This window comes from Suricata suricatta, chromosome 4, assembly GCF_006229205.1.
Source record: "Suricata suricatta isolate VVHF042 chromosome 4, meerkat_22Aug2017_6uvM2_HiC, whole genome shotgun sequence".
Classification (NCBI taxonomy): Eukaryota; Metazoa; Chordata; class Mammalia; order Carnivora; family Herpestidae; genus Suricata; species Suricata suricatta.
In genome coordinates, this window is record NC_043703.1 from 112,443,237 (window position 1) to 112,460,097 (window position 16,861).

General features: G+C 38.3%; 1 protein-coding gene across 4 annotated transcripts in view; it reads left to right on the forward strand.

Moving 5' to 3' along the window:
* The window catches only part of APLF (aprataxin and PNKP like factor), an 80,183-nt gene extending 69,495 nt beyond the window's left edge, over positions 1-10,688 (forward strand). For all 4 annotated transcript variants that reach the window (XM_029936244.1, XM_029936245.1, XM_029936248.1 and 1 more), the window contains 2 exons: positions 81-127; positions 10,179-10,688. In XM_029936244.1, the coding sequence (XP_029792104.1) occupies positions 81-127; positions 10,179-10,384 (253 nt within the window). In that variant the 3' untranslated portion in view covers positions 10,385-10,688. The remainder of the gene's footprint in view (positions 1-80; positions 128-10,178) is intronic.
* Positions 10,689-16,861: the final 6,173 nt, after the last annotated feature.

The window sequence follows — 16,861 nt, forward strand, 5'->3', positions numbered from 1 at the left end:
ATAGTCATACTAATTTTTAGTGATTAGATAAATAGATCTTACTTTTGCCTTCTTCTTTCTTTTTTTTGTTTTTTTTTTAGGAAGAATCCCCAGCACAAGATTGAATATAAACATAGTACACTTCCAGGTAAGTAATTTTACTTCAGGAAACTCAAAATGAAACTGTCAAATGATTCTCATGTTAAACCTACATGTAGTTTCCAGTTATATGATTTTTAAAATCTCTGCTTCCATGAATTTGCTGATATTATTGTTTTTTCTTAGAAATAGTAATTTTTTAATATAGCAGACATTTTCTACACATAGACAACAATGTATGTGTATTCTTCTTTCTTCTTCTGTTTTATAGTACCTGAAAACATAATCTCAAACTAGCCTAAATGGTAATGAGAACTTACTGACTTCTTTAAGTGAAAAATCTGGAAGTAGGGATGGATTTAGAAAAGATTTACTGCTTTGACTCCTTAGTAATGTCAGTAATGTCACCAATGATCCAATATCCTTTTATCATTCTGTCTTGAGAGGGGTCATTATTATCCTAAGACTGGCTCCTGTCCCCACAAAGGGATTGTGTGCCTCCTTATTCAGCACACATGTTTACATGCAAGGAGAGCGAGAGGATAAATAATTTTAGCTCACTGTTCCTACAAAAAATCAGGAAATTCACTTTTTTTTTACTAGTTTAGATCACATTCTTACTTTTGGACCAATCACTATGACCATTGATTAGTTTGTACCACCCCTGGAACCAAGGTAGGGTCACTTTCTTCAGAACCACAGAGATCCCCAACAGAAACTAAAGTTATGGAAGAAGAGAGGGAGGGAGGACAGATAGCAGAGGAGCAGTGACGAGATGTCCTTCAGTCCTAGGTACGGCAGTTCTGTTTTACCTTTCCTTTCCCCTGCTTCCAAACTCTAATATTGTTTGCCTTTAACAAATTCTGGCTACTTCATATCATTTATATAATCGGAGGCCACGTCGGCACACAGTATTTCTGTCCACAGAGTAAGAGAATAAAGTGCATAGTGTGCAAGCGATGGCCCCATGCACTTGTGTGAGCATAACCACAACCACCTTGTAACCAAGTGGTAAAAATAATTTCACCATAAGAGAATTCCACTTGAAATTTTTCATTGAAACACACTTTAATGCTTTAGTACTCCAGACACAAGTAACCTGAGCTAATAGGGTATAGAGGTTATATATTATACTTTTTTTTTTTTTTTACTGGGGTTCTATCTGTTGATATAGCATGTATGGTGGTTAAATGAACTTTCCTTCCAGAATCATGTAATGTATATCAATTAGAGCTATATTTGACAGAGTTTAACACTGTCTCATGAAGAGACATTTGACACATCTACATCATTATAGAAATAGGGACCATTTTCCTAAGAGGTGTCAATATGCATCAGATAGCATAGTTAAAAATACCTGAATTTTCTTTGAGAAGTCTCTTTGAATTATCATTAGAGAATCTTCTGAAGGAAGACATAGTTTTGCAACAACTATGAGAAAAACTTTTCATTGGAAACATAGTTTTTAAAGTATAGATTTTTTAAATTTTAATTTTTTAATGTTTTATTTATTTTTGAGAGAGAGAGAGACAGTGTGGGCAGGGGAGGGTCAGAGAGAGGGAGATACAGAATTTGAAGACGGACTCCAGAGTCTGACGCTGGGCTTGAACCTGAGCTGAAGTCAGATGCTTAACCAACTGAGCCACCCTGGCACCCTAGATATTTTTATTTTTAATTTACTTTCAAGGGTTGTTATGTGGCAGTGTAGTCAGAACATTCTCCCAACTCTAAAACTTATAAATTAAGTTGGAGTATTTCAAATATTAAATTGAATGTTGAGGGTCCTCATTATGTTTCTTAATGTAGAGGTATCTGAGACCGAATTCTACTGTCCTTGTTTTTCTTATTTCCCAAATCCTTAAAGTTTAACGTCACCCAAGTTGTTAATCTCATTTGTATACTAATTTGTTATATACTTACTTATTCATTTATTATGTCTTCCAAGTGAGCAGAGTTATAGAGTTCCGTGAGAATGAGCTCTGGGTCTGTATGCTTGTGGCGAGATGGTCTAAAATCTCTGAGGAAAGGGCAGGAGCACTTTCTTCTGGGATTTATCAGGGCAGACCTTGATGTGGGAACTTATGCCATGTTGTTTTGAAGTTGGTCTTGGTCAAATTTAAATCATCTTTGTCTCTTAACTTTGTGGTTGGTAGGTATAGGATATCCCAGATAAAGTAAATAATAGATAATCAAGGACATCAAGGTAGAAAAGGGTATGTTGTGCGTGGAGTTAGCAAGTGGACCTGTTTAACTAATGTGGAGAATCTCTGTAGTTACTGTGGGTGATACTAAAAAGATGTATCGAGGCAGATTATAGAAGCTCTTGAAAACAGGACCAAAGATGTGGGTGCATTGGCGAATAATGGTGAGGCAGTATTTTATCCAAATCAAGCTGCTGACAACAGTCTGAATTAGAGTGGGAGAAGTCTTCTGGCTGTTATATAGGCAGCTGGATAAAGGGCCAGAACTGGAGTGGGCACCATGAGAATGGAAAGATAGGTTTGGATACAAGTGAGCTTTTGAAGGAAAGATCAGATCTAGCAACTAATTGGTTATGGCATGGGGGCTGAGATGACATAAAGGAAATAATGATGACTGAGAATTATGAAACAGTTTATCAGGAGCCTGGGGATGACATTTACATATCATAGAGATCAGAAGGAAGAACCAGGTAGTTTTTTGTTTTTTTGTTTTGTTTTTGTTTTTTGAGAGAGAAAGAAAAAGAAGGGCAGAAGGAGAAAGAAAACATCAAGCAGACTCCATGCCCAGAGCAGAGCCTGACCTCACAGAATCATGAGACCATGACCTGAGCCGAAATCAAGAGTCAGACACTTAACCCACTGAGCAACCTAGGTGTCCCCTCTCCTTTTTTAAAAATTTAAGTATGTTGAATTTGAGGTGGGGGTATCATAACTACACAGTAAGACAATAAAATTTAATATAGTACCAGTATTAAAATAACTACATTGAACTCTTACTATTTAGCTTCTGATTTGTAGCACTTCTAAAACATTTCTGTCTAAGGAGTTCTTACACACATGTAACAATTTATGTAGTGCATTTTGTTTTCTGTGGGTGCTGTCATGTGTTAAACTTATTACATATCTAATTGATTTAAAATTTCACTAACTTTCCATACTTTTTTAGAGTTCTGTGGTTTTGGCACAAGATATTGAATGCAAGAGTAATCTGTGCCAGGAAAATTTTATTCTGTACTTTCTTAGTTAACTTACCTGTTAAGAGCATTTAAAAGAAATTATCATCAACATTTTATTATTTGATTATTGAAGTCATTCTCGGTTTTATCATTATGTGATACGTGTTTTCTAGGCTGTTGGTACCATTCATGGCTGAATATTTAGAATGTTCTACTGATAGCTATTTTGATATTTTTCTAGTTCTGCCATTGTATGCGCACATATGCTTTTTTCCCCAGAAGTAGAACCCAAAAGTTCTCAAAGCTATTATGAAAATTAATGGAACTTGAATGAGAGTATAAAAGCTGCTGCTTAGTGTGGGGAAAGCTGAGAGATTTGGGGGCGGGAAGAAGGCTAGTGCAGTGGTATTTAAAAAAAAGAAATAAATTTCATGCATAATAAAGTAAATCAGAATGGTAAAGAAAGGAAAATAAAATCTGAAGAATTATTGACGTTAAGCTGTAAATCTGCTGTGAGACATGTCATCTTAGATCCTAACACCCGAAACCTGTCTGCAAAAACCAGCAGTTTGGAACGCTCTTGTCTTTCTGTAAAACCAGCATTTCTTCCAACATGTGTTTGGCACTGTAGTCTTCACTAGCTCTTCAGACTTATGTTCTTGTGGTAAGAGTTGACAGGGAAATTTTCAACTGTAAAGGAAAGATTAGATACAAATTTAGGAACTGTCATTCTGATATCACACATTTCTCTGCGTAAATAGAAAAGTCAGAAATTGCTACAATCTAATTCTAAATAGTTAATACTCTGTTGTTTTAAACATGTTAGGAGTTTGTTTCTTCCCTAACGGTAGTTATTTTTCATATGGAAGTCCGATGTTACCTGCCAGTTTTTTAAAATAAGTGGCAACCTATTTCTCTTGTACTGCTTTGTGCGGTCAAGCTATCAGTCCATTCCTACATTTCATATTACTTCACTGATCCATAGAGAAAATGAAAATTCCTACTTTCGCCTTAAAATTAGAACTTCAGAGTCAGAAAGGTTTTTGAAGTAATTTAATCAACATCCTTTGACTCATAGATAAAAACATAAATTCCATTAAGCCATTAAGTGACTTGATCGTTTTTTATGGGCTTGTTGATGACCCAGATCTTCGCACGTCTACCCTCCAGTCTATCCTCTTTCCCCTACCATGCTGCTTCTTAAAGAGACTTTTTGTTGGATGAGGGTGATGGACAATCACATAAAAACAAATAACTAGCAGCAAGAAGCTTCTACGTGAAAGTATAGAAAAATATTTCTTCTGAGTTTGCCTTGATTTGGAAGGAGCAACCTCACTTAAAAAAATTTTTTTTTAATGTTTATTTATTTTTGAGAGAGAGAGAGACCAGGGGAGGGACAGAGAGAGAGGGAGACACAGAATCCGAAGCAGGCTCCAGGCTCTGAGCTGTCAGCACAGAGCCCCACACAGGGCTCGAGCCCATGAACCGCGATATCATGACCTGAGCTAAGGTCGGACACTTAACCTACTGATCCACCCAGGTGCCCCCAAACAAGCAAACAAGCTCACTTCTGATTTCTCAGACACACTCAATAATTATATTTCAAATCAGGTAGTTGTAATACAAGAAAATGCTAGATACAGGTTCTTGTTTTTTTTTTTAATGGCATGCTATTCTGTGGAAATCAAACTACAAAAAAACCTTCAAAAATTACGTTTTGTTATTGAGTAAAAAGTTAAATAGCTACTGCTATATCATATTTTATTTTATTTTTTGCATGTTTTCACCAACCACAGCATTCTCTGGAAAATACTTGGATCTTCAGTGATGGGATTGCTCACTGAATGTTGCCTGGTTCTCTAATCAACATGCTTTCTTGTATGAGAAGCTTTCTTTGAAATTTTGTATAGCAAACAGTGCTACTAGCGAGGTTTATGTGAACTTGACTACTTTCATCACTTTAAAGCCAGATATTCAGATACCATACTGTATGTTTCAGCTTGCCTGGTTAGAGAATAAATGCATGGGATTTTACCCCCTTTCTTTCAGTGTTCTTCATATTCCTTTTGTATAAAAACTTACTAATTGTTTGGTACAGACAGGCATTTTATTCCTAGGTTAACTGGTAGCCATGTTTAGTTCAGACATGCTTCCTGAGATTATTTGCATGGGCTAGGAAATCATATAATAATTCCGATCGATAGGTGTGCTGATTCAGAACATTTTCACTATCTGCATGGCCCAGTTACACCAAAAGGCAGAAACTGTAATTTTTCTAAAATCACCTTCAGAAAAATAAAAATACAGGTGGAGTGCCTGGGTGGCTCAGTCGGTTAAGCATCTGATTTCGGCTCAGGTCATGATCTCGCGGTTTGTGAGTTTGAGCCCCACGTTGGGCTCTGTGCTGACAGCTAGTTCAGAGCCTGGAGCCTGCTTCAGATTCTGTGTCTCCCTTTCTCTCTGCCCCTCCCCCGCTCATGTTCTGTCTCTCCCTCTCTCAAAAATAAATAAACGTTAAAAAATTTTTAGAAAAGGTAAATGAGCATCTAGATGGCATTTATACTGTGGAATATTTAATTTTATTTTTTAGATGTTTATTTTGAGAGAAAGGGAGAGAGAGCATACATGTGAGCAGAGGCGGGGGTGGGGCAGAGAGAAGGGAGATGGAGAACCCTAACTGGGCTCCAGACTGTCAGTATGGAACCCGATACAGGGCTCTGTCTCACAAAGCATGAGATCATGACCTGAGCTGAAATCAAGATTCAGACACTTAACCAACTGAACCACCCAGCTGCCCCTATATTATGGAATATTTAAAATCTCTAATTGTATTTGCTAAAGAGGGTCCATTGACCCTGATTCCAGAAAGTTAATCACATGTCAGCATTTAAAACCCTGTTAAGAATTATAGTCATGACACTACTCACAAAGGACATAGCACTGAATTCTAGAGCTGACTTTGCCTTTGTCATAGTTTGACTCTTCAGGTGCTTTTATTTAAAGCACAAAATACCTGTTCATGTGAAGTAAAATGGATGAAATTTGACTACCAGCTACTTGGAATTCTGTTATGGATTTTTTTTGTTTTCAGATTCTGAACCTCCGGTTAAAAGAATATGAGTGTAGTGCTTATGTAAATAACAATTTGATAGATATAAACAATTTTATGAGGAAACAAATAATATGGCCTATTGCTCAAGAAATGAGCCTGCCCAGTAAGTTGCTAAAGATTTCCAGGATTCATTGAGGGTTAAAGCCCCTTCAATTAGCAGGATTTAAATAAAAATCTTTATTGTAATTCATTATATTGACAGGTTAGGGATTAAAAATGTAGGTTACATAAGAAGGGTTTCTGTAAAACTAAAGGTGTTAGCAGTTGATTTGCAAATTGTTCATTTGCTCATTCTGTATTCAACAAATATACATATTAAGTGTCTTCTATATGTTAGGCACTGTTGTTAGAGCTGAGGATACAAGAGAGGCAAAGCCTTGCTCTTGTAGAATTTTACAAGGTGGGCAGTATACATATAAACAACTATATGATGTCACGTAGTGAAAACTACTAAGAAGAAAAAGTTACATAAGAGGACAGAATGACAAGGGTGTGTGTGGTGGGAGGCAGGTGCCATTTCAGGTAGGATGGTAAATGTACTCTGAAAATTTGACATTAGAGCAGAGACTTGGAGGAGAGGCTAAGAAAGGTGATTATCTGAAGAAGAGTATGCCAGGCAAGGGGAAGAGTGACTCCAAAAGCCCTGAAATGATCCTGCTGTTACTGTTCAAAGAGCAGTAGAGAAAGGGTAGAACTGAAACAATGTAAGTGAAGAATGGCAGATGACATCAGAAAAGCTAGCTGTGGACCAGTTGTCTAGGGTCCTAGAGGCTAGGACCTGTAAGTAAGGAATTGGGTTTTAATTCAGATTGAGATAGGAAGCTATTGGAAGGTGTTCTGGCTCCTTTGTGGAGAAGAGATAAGAGTGGAAGCCAGAAACCAGTTGGGTGAACATTGGAACTGGTTGAAAAAAGATGATGGTGGTATGGGGACCAGAGTATGGAGACGATGTAGTGAGAAGTGGCAGATAGATTTTGATGGCAGAGCCAGTAGGATCTCTTGACATATTGAATATTGGGTTTGCAGTGGGGGATATTCAAGGATGACTCCAAGGTTTCTTGGAAGGTTGGAGAAGTCATATACTCAAGACTGATAAGAGAATGAGAGGATTTGGGTGAAGTACCTCAAGAGTTGTGTTCTGTGACTATTGTGTTTCGGATGCCTGTTAGTTATGCAAGTAGAGAGGGTATATACAGGCAGTGAGATAAACAAGTCTGGAATTCAGGTGGTGGTCAGGGCTTAGGGTATGTATTTTGGAATTTAGGGTATAAGACTGGAGTATCTTAGAGAAGAGTCCCAGCCAGAAACTTGAACACTCCAAAATTGAGAGGTTGGGAAGGTAGGGAAGATCCAGCCTGAGAAGAACAGCCAGTAAAGCAGGAGGAGAACCCGATGTTGTTTCAGCTTTATGTATGTTTCTCTTGTAAACCTGCAGGGTAATTTCTGAATCTAAAAGGAATTGCTTTACTGAGATGTCACTGGCTATGTATATGAGGTACTTCCAAAGCAGCATGGTCAAGAAGAGATGGTGATGTTCTTCCCTCCTCCCTCCTTTCGCCATCTGCAAGCTGCCCTCTTAATGTTTTTTTAAAGTGTTTTTGATCATAAAAGTTATATGGGAAGTTGAGATTAGCTAGACATAAAACATTCCCTCAGGATGTTTTCAGGACATAAGAAATGTATACAAATAAATACAAATAAGTAAGGAAAAAAATAGATTTCCCTTAAGGGACTGGTGTGTTTCTTATGCTATTGAGTACTGTGCAAATCATTGTGTAGCCTTTTTTAGCATTGGCTGCCAAGAAACTTGGGGAAAAACCTGATGCTCAATTTATTTTTTATTTTTATTATTTTTTTAATGTTTTTTATTTATTTTTGAGAGACAATGAGAGCAGGGGAGGGTCAGAGAAAGAGGGAGACACAGAATCCGAAGACAGGCCCAGGCTCTGAGCTAGCTGTCAGCACAGAGCCCAATATGGGGTTCGAACCCACAAACCGTGAGATCATGACCTGAGAAAAAGTTAACCGACTGAGCCACCCAGGTGCCCCATGATGCTCAATTTATAATAATTATGTTAAAAATGAAGATTGACATGTTTACATTCTGGTTTTTATGTTCTTAGTTTCCACTTTCATCTGTATTTTTTATGACCTTATTAATATAAGCTGGCTCAAATCCTCTCTGGAAATGAATAGTGACATTAAGAAAAATGTGAATGCCCAGCCTTTGGCAGTTAGGAGGACAGATGAATTGCCTTGCTTTTCTGTGGGATGTTTTTGGTCATCATCCTCATTTTTTCCTCATCCGGTGTCTTGAGTTTCATGTACGTTGCATCTGTCTCTTCCATGTGAATGTTTTAGGAAAAGGTGAAGTAAAGCGTACACAGAAGTCCACACAGTCCTACTTTTAGCTGACACATCTGGTGGTGTCTGTCACAGGCGCTCTCCTCTGCCAGTCAGAGATTTCCGGATGGAACCTTCCCACTTGTCAGTGGTCCACATCATCCCAGAGTCTCTCAGTGCTTACCTTAAGCCTGTTGCTTGCAATAGAAAGGAAATAAAAGAGGGGGATGAGGAAAGAAGTGGGTTTGGAGACGGAAGAATTGTAGTATTATACTTCTAGTAGTATTATCTAGAAACCTGTAAATTCTAATGGCTGTTGCCATAGTCCTCCTGATATTTTCAGCCATCCCAGTCACTGAAACACGAACCAGAAGACCTATAAAACTAAACTTTGCAAAATGAGTAGACGCATATTTTCTCATTTGATCACAGACCTGGTGTGTCCATCAGACTGTGCCAGCTTTACTGTGTTAACAGTCTCCAGGTTTCAGCGCCTCCCAACAACAAATCGGTGTATTTCTCCTTCGCGTTACAGCTGCGTGTTAGCTGTGGCCTTGTCCCGTGTGTGGTCTCATCCTGGAAACCGAGCTCAGGGACCAGCCCCTGTCCGGGACGGGAGGGAGTCTGTGGCAGAGGGAAATGGCAGCAGCACTACAGCAAGGCTCTCCAAGCTTCTCCTAGGACGTGGCACACACCATTTCCACCCACTTTTCTTTGTCCAAGTCTGATGTCAGGGGGGTGGTTAAATATGATCATATGACTGAGAGGGACAGTAAGTAACTGGGACAAAAGTACATTCTACCACCTTGGAGGGTAGGGTGGTATGAATATGATTATGATATTATTATTTATGTGTTTGTTTATTTTGAGAGAGAATCCCAATCCAGCAGGCTCGCTCTGTCAGCATGAAGCCCAATGTGAGGTCTAACCTCATGAGCAGTAAGATCATGACCTGAGCCAAAATAGATGCCTAACCTACTGAGCCACCCAGGCACCCTTGATTATATTATTAAGGAACCATTATTGGAATCTCACAAGACATCTGAAATTTTTTAACATTATTTTTAAAATTTTCTAATGTTTATTTACTTTTGAGAGAGGCTCAGCACAAGTGGGGAAGGGGCAGAGAGAGAAGGAGACATAGAATCTGAAGCAGCCTCCAGGCATAGAGCCCAAGGTCAGGCTCAAACCCACAAACTGTGAGATTATGACCTGAGCCAAAGTTGGACGCTCAACTGACTGAGCCACCCAGGCACCCTCATAGGACATTTTAATTTCGAGATCCTCTTGGCAGGAAGAGTTAGAATTAAGCAGATGTTTTTTTAAAAAAGAATTCTAACAAATAATTTTAGCCCTCTTTCTAGAAATTTGTGGTGGTTAGCTATTTCTTAAGTAAAAATTCTTGTCAGAGAAAGACATTTTATAGTTAGGTACCTAACTGTAATGTAATGGTGATTGATCTGTTGTGTACCCATTTTTTTTTTCCAGTGAGAAGCATCTCAGATGAAGACAGTGTTAATGTTGGGCAATCCAATGAGTATGACCCCAATGACAGTTCTCCAGATGATGAGGAAGACGAATATGAGCCAACAGATGAAGATTCTGACTGGGAACCAGGACAGGAAGACCAAGAGAAGGAAGACACGGAAGAGCTTCTGAAAGAAGCAAAAAAATTTATAAAAAGGAAAAAGTAACTTTTTTCTGTGCTAATACATGGCTCTCATTCTTTCTGGAAAAAATTTAGAAACGAAGGAGGCACTTAAGCAATAATTATTTTCCTTCTGTTTATAGGTATGACTTTACTATTGACTCTTTGCAAATGAAACATTGAAATGTCAACCTTCAATGTAGTGGATGGAATTTGTTTTGTTTCCTTGCTTTTTCTATCCTATTTAAAGCATCTGGAAATAGGGAGCAGATAGACAGTTAAAGAGAAATAATTGATATTTTTTCATTTACTTTGTGTGTTGTAATAAAAAGTATAAGCTATAGGTCGCACAAAACTTTGGCCTTGTCTCTTTTTTCCAAAGATTCTATCTTTATAGAACACTAGGCAAGAATAAGTAGGCAAATTACATCCTGGGTGGGAAAGTATGCTTATTGCTATTGCAGTAATTCTTCATGCAGAACCAGGCTCTACAAAGTGACAGCCATCATATACTGGCTGTTAGTTTTCTAGTACCCTGGATATGAGCTTTACAATTTCATTTACTACTTTTATGCTTGAAACATGGGGAAATTAGTACCAAATGGATACTGAAAATAGATTCAACTAGACTATCAAAATGTTCACCATGCAGGGAATGTTATTTTGTCCCCAATATCTGTAATTTACTATATGTCTGAATTTGAAAGTAGAAAAACCCAAAGGATTTGACAAGTTTTTTTTTTTCAAAATTGAAGTCCTGCCGGATTATTTTAACTCTCAATGTTCTGTCTTTACATTAAAAGATATAGAAATGTTTTTAACCATAATGTTGGTTCTTTTGTCCTCAGATGAAGGTAGCCAGTGTTCAAGATTCTGACCTTTTATTTCAAGAAGAAAACCCTTATTCTCCAGTTTTATGAAGTATATCTCTGTTCTCAAATGACTTTAAGTCCTATAGTATGCTTCATTTTAGGTGAGTTAGAATTTTTTGAAATACAGTTTTGAATCTTTAATAGCAGTTGGGTATATGAACATAGCAGTAGGCATAGTATTGAAATCATAAATCACTAAACCAAAAATATCCTTGTTAAATACTATTTTCTAAAAGAACCTAAAAATTTATATCTTAAAAAGGCAAGACAGATTTATAATTGTTTTCTTAGTGTTTTTGAATCTCTTTCCAAGTTAATTATGTAATATTAAAATTAAGTTAAACTGGCCAGGACAAGATAAATGTTTATTTAGACTATTACCTATTATTCTGACTTTGCCTTTGTTATTTAATAACTCATTTTTCCCTTCTAATGTCCCTTTAGTCTCAGGGGCTTGACAGATCTGAAAACCTTTTGACTTATTCTCATCCCTGCATTGACTTAATCCTTCAAGTGTTTTTAATCCACTGATAGATAAATCCCAAAGGAATTGAGAATGTGTTCCCATAAAAACTTGTACACAGTGTCCATAGAGGCATTATTTATAATGGTCAAAAAGTGGAAACACCTAAATGGTCATCAGCTGATGAATGGTTGAACAAAACGTGGCATTTCTCTACAGTGGGATATTTTTTGGCTGTGAAAAAGAACTGAAGGATTGATACATGCTTGAAAATGTTGTGCTAAGTGAAAGAAAGGCCATATAATATATGGACTTGTTTGTATGAAATACCCCAAACAGGCAAATCCATAGAAAGTAGATGAGTAAGTTTGCCAGGGTCTGGAGGAGGTGGGGACAGGGGGTGACTGCTAATGGGTACAGGGTCTCTTTATGGTTGTTAAAAATGTTCTAAAATTAGTGGTAATGGTTGCACAACTCTGTGAATATATTAAAACCCACCAAAGTATATACTTTCAAAGGTGGATTTTATGGTATGGGGACTGTGTATTCTAGTAAAGCTGATATAAAAAGAGAATGTAAGAGGTGACACTAGTCTTTCAGAAAGAAGCATTTAATGTCAGAGTATGTTCTTAGCAATAGCTTATTAGCTCATGCCACGGTAGCTCATGGTAGCTGTTTTTTGAGGGTAATTTGATGTGGCTTACATACTCATGCTGAAGACACTATTGAGTAATACATACGTAAGTGTGTGTGTGTGTGTGTGTGTGTGTGTGTGTGTGTGTATTGACTAAAGTGTAGTGTAAATTTGACACTCACAATTGGATTATATTTAAGTCTGTGATTTACAAAATAGAGGGAAAACTGATGACATTATTGTGTCAGTGGGCTCAGGAGCAAGAACAATGATAACAAAAACTTGGTTCTTTATTAATGATTGCTGGTGCCCTGTGGTTCAGTCAGTTAAGCGTCTGACTTTGGCTCAGGTTATGATCTCGTGGTTTGTGTGTTTGAGCCCCATGTCAGGCTCTGCTGACAGCTTGGAGCCTAGAGCCTGCTTTGGGTTTTGTGTCTCCCTTTCTCTACACTCCTCCTCTGCTTGTGCTCTGTCTGTCTCTTTCTCAAAAATAAATAGACATTAAAGAAATTTAAATGAATGAATGAATGGGTAAATAAATAAATAATTGCTGCCTGAAACAGTGTATTGGAGCCAAGTCTCTCTATCATGGGGGTTCACAGAATTTAAACTGTATCTCTGCTTCACATTATACATTTCTCATCAATGTGCTTAAATCTAAAAGCAAATGTTTTTTGTTGATTTCTTGGTGGGGGTGTGGTGTTTCTGGGACCTTGGGAAGCTGAGACATGAAGATCCTTCAGTGACCTCTGGACACTGATTCTGTTTTTGCCCCAGATAGAGGATGGGCTTGTTGATACTATTGGCTTCTAGAACTAGAAGATCCTAGTGGTTGTAAACATTTATTACATGTAGAGAGAGCAAATAGATTGTGAGCATAATTTTCCAGAATGATGACACAAAGCTGAGACTTTCTTCCAGCTGATGTGTGCAGCGTTCAGTGTCCCCAACATACCTCATGGTGGGAGGAAATGCACACTGATATCCTGCATCCAACCCTGTTCTGTGGCATCACGTTGTTCCTGTTAAGTTTTTCTTCTTAAGTAGGAGTCTCTAATGGGTGTGTGTGTGTGTATGTGTGTGTGTGTGCGTGCGTGCTTTCCTCCTGCCGATCTGCAAACCATGCTTTCAAAGTTCCTCTACAGTTGATACTGAAAGAAAATGGATAAAGATTAATTAATGCTGACATTATTACTGGATATATTATATCCTAATATAATGTACACAATAAACTTGATTATCATAAAGAACCACAGTTGTGCTCAGTTGGGCCCAACACCCAGTATTAGGTGTTGGTGATTCAAAGAAGAGCATGGAATCCCTGATCAATGTGCTTACAGTCTATTTGAGGAGATAGGATATACTCATTCAGTAATTATGACTACTGAATACTGTGGGGGTTACACGGGAGAAAAAGACACGGGGTGTACAGTCTCAGAGCTTACAAAGGCAGTGAGACAATTACCCAAATCATGATAGATAGAATGGGACTAGTCAGAGAAGGGAATGCTGGATTATAATTTAAATATCCTGTCTTGCTGTAGCATATTGAAATATAGTCTCAATCTTGAGGAAAAGCCTTTGTGTGATGGAATTGCAAGAGGAGTTGGTAGATTTTTTTCAGGGAAAACAATTTTTATTTGAATGATTAGCAGATATGCTGCGGTTATTCAAACTTGAGTATTTGGGAGACATTTCCTCAAAAATGTTTCTTGTTCTTCAAGGAAAACAACCAACAGTACTTGTTATAATTGTAAAATTTGAGCTTTCAAGCAAAAATTAGAAATTTGGAAAATTGTATTTGTCTCTGTGAGCTTGATAGCTTCTCAAAGCTTTACAAACTGTTGATATGGTATTGTTAATAATATAATGAAATGTGTCAACATTTGGAAGAGCTGCAAAAGTGAGCAAGCCAGTATTTTCCAAATGGCCAGCGTGCATTACAAAATCAGGCATGGGTAAAATCCATTCAGAGCGGAAGATAGACCACTGGAACTTCATGTAACAGAGTCTGTACGGTTCATTAGTTTAGTTTCAGATTAAATAATTGCAACTAACCTTTCAGAACCTACCGTTTTTCTACTTTTTGTGACATATCAAAAATAATAACCACACTTAGCTGAAAAACCTATTAAAATACTCCTTCCTTTTCCAAATACATATCCGTATAAGACCTACTTTTCTCCATATACTATAAGCAAAACAGCATAGGAGAGTGGGCATATGAATCCAGCTGTCTTCTATAAAGCTAGGCATTACAGAGATTAATAAAAATGTAAAACAATGCCTCTCATCTCACTAAATTAAAAAGTAAACCTAATTGTTTCTCATAAAAACATTTGTGTTAATGTGTAATAGGATTTTTATTTTCAAATGAACTAGTAAATATTTTAAATTTCTCAGTTATAATTTCCAAGATGACATATAACTATAGGTATGACTCTCATAAAAAAAAAAGCTCCTTGGAGTCCTTAATAATCTTTATGAGTAAAAGAAATCCTAAGGCTCAAAATTTTGAGGGCCACTCAATTATATCAGTGTACCATTCAGTTAGGTTAGTTATGGTGGGACAACCCTAAAAGCTCTGTGATTTAAAAAGGTATATTTTCTGACGCCCAGATTTCCTGTGTTGGGTGACTCATCAGGGCACTGACTTCCATGTGGCAATTCGGCAGCCCAGGCTTTCATAGGCTCCACCATCTTGTAGCTGTACCATCTGGAGCCTGAAGCCATCTTAACCACGACTGCAAGGGGAATAGAGGAAGTTGGGGCTTGTGCCCTGCTAATCATATACTATAGGCTGGAAGTGAACTTGTTACTCCTGCTCATAAAACATAGGCCAGAAGCAGTCACATGGCCCTGCCCGCTGAAAGGGGTGCCCAGAAAAGACGAGAAGCAGGTAGACACTAGTCCTGGCCACCACAATCACTAAAGGAATGGGTGATATTAGGGAAAAGAGATTCGGGGACAAGCTCTTGAGTTCACTATTTAAGGGGTAGAAAGATAAGATTCATTGAAGAATTAGAGAAGAGGGATGTCAGGAACTTGCCTTCTGTAACTCACAGTCTGTAATATGTAAAATCTCCTAAATGATCACCTCTTCCCCTTAACATTCCTGTGGTGTGGCCCTTTATGATGGGCTCCTGCCTACCTCTACAAAAGGGAAAGTTCTCTTCCCCCTCCTGGTCTCCTGCCCTTCCTCTCCATCTTGCTCATTCTACCTTAAGACTCATGTTTCTGGAATTTCCCAAGCTCCCTCCTGCCCTGTGGCCTTGCACTATATACCTCTGTTGGGAATGCTCTTCCTCTAGATCCTCACATGGCCACTGCAATTCACTCTTGGTCTCTACTCAAATATCACTCCACAGGGAGCCTTTTCTGACTACCGATCTAAAATATCCATTATCTCAAGTCCCAACCCCACTATCTCTTTTTCCTGCTTTATTTTCATAGCACTTCTTATACTGCCTTCATAGTCCCGGTTTTGTTTGTTTATTTGCTGTCATCCCACTAGAAGACAAGCTCCATTTAGGAAAGAACATTGTCTTGTTTATCTCTGCATCTTCAGTGCCAAGAACAATGTCTGCCATGGGTACAGCTACTCAACACATATTCGTTGAATGAAAGAGTGAATGGATATTTTGGAATTTCCAGGATGCTCCAGAAAGAAAAAATCATGTTTATATAAGTTTCAGAAACCATAAGTACTATACACCCAATTTTGAAGATTTACAATACAGATTTGCTCCATGTCTCCCAGTGAGAAGCACATTAAATCCAGCATTTCACAAACTTTTCCCACCACTCTACTTCTTTTTGAGCCTCACCTAGTAAACATCCTATAAAAGTCAGAATTCCATTTGGGAAAGGCTGCTATTGGCTGTGGAAACCTGTTGAGGATATTTTAGGAGGGGAATGACATCTTCTGACCTCCAGGCAATCCCTGTTCCCTTTCTTCCTCCTGCCCCCTCCAATTTGCTAAAACCTCAATTCCACAGTCTGAGCACCTGCAATCTGGGACTCCTGTGAAAGAAAAAATTCTGTCTGCTGATGGCCACTCTGGAGTTGCGTGTGCGTGTGCGTGTGTGTGTGTGTTTCAAGTTTATTTATTTTGAGAGCAAGAGAGAGAGAGAGAGCAGAGGACAGGCAAAGAGAGAGAGAGAGTGAATCCCAGGCAGGCTTTGCACTGTCACCTTGGAGCCTGATGTGGAGCTTGAACCCACAAACCATGAGATCATGCCCTGAGCTGATACCAAAAGTCAGACACTGAACTAACTGAGCAACCCAGGTGCCCCTCAGTCAGGAGTTTTTTACCCAAAGAGCCACGTGATAACCAGCAATGTGACACCAAAACGTGTCTCACATAGATCACAGAGACCTCCAGCACAGCATCATCCAGCCTTGCCCCATTCAAACCTCCTCCCAACACCAAGCTGTCCTTCTCATTATAGGATGTGAGGGTTGGAGGACACTGTTAGGAGTGAGGATGTATCTGCTTGCCACTGTAATTTGTTTCTTTCCCCCAGAACATCATTATGCAGTCTTCATTCCGGG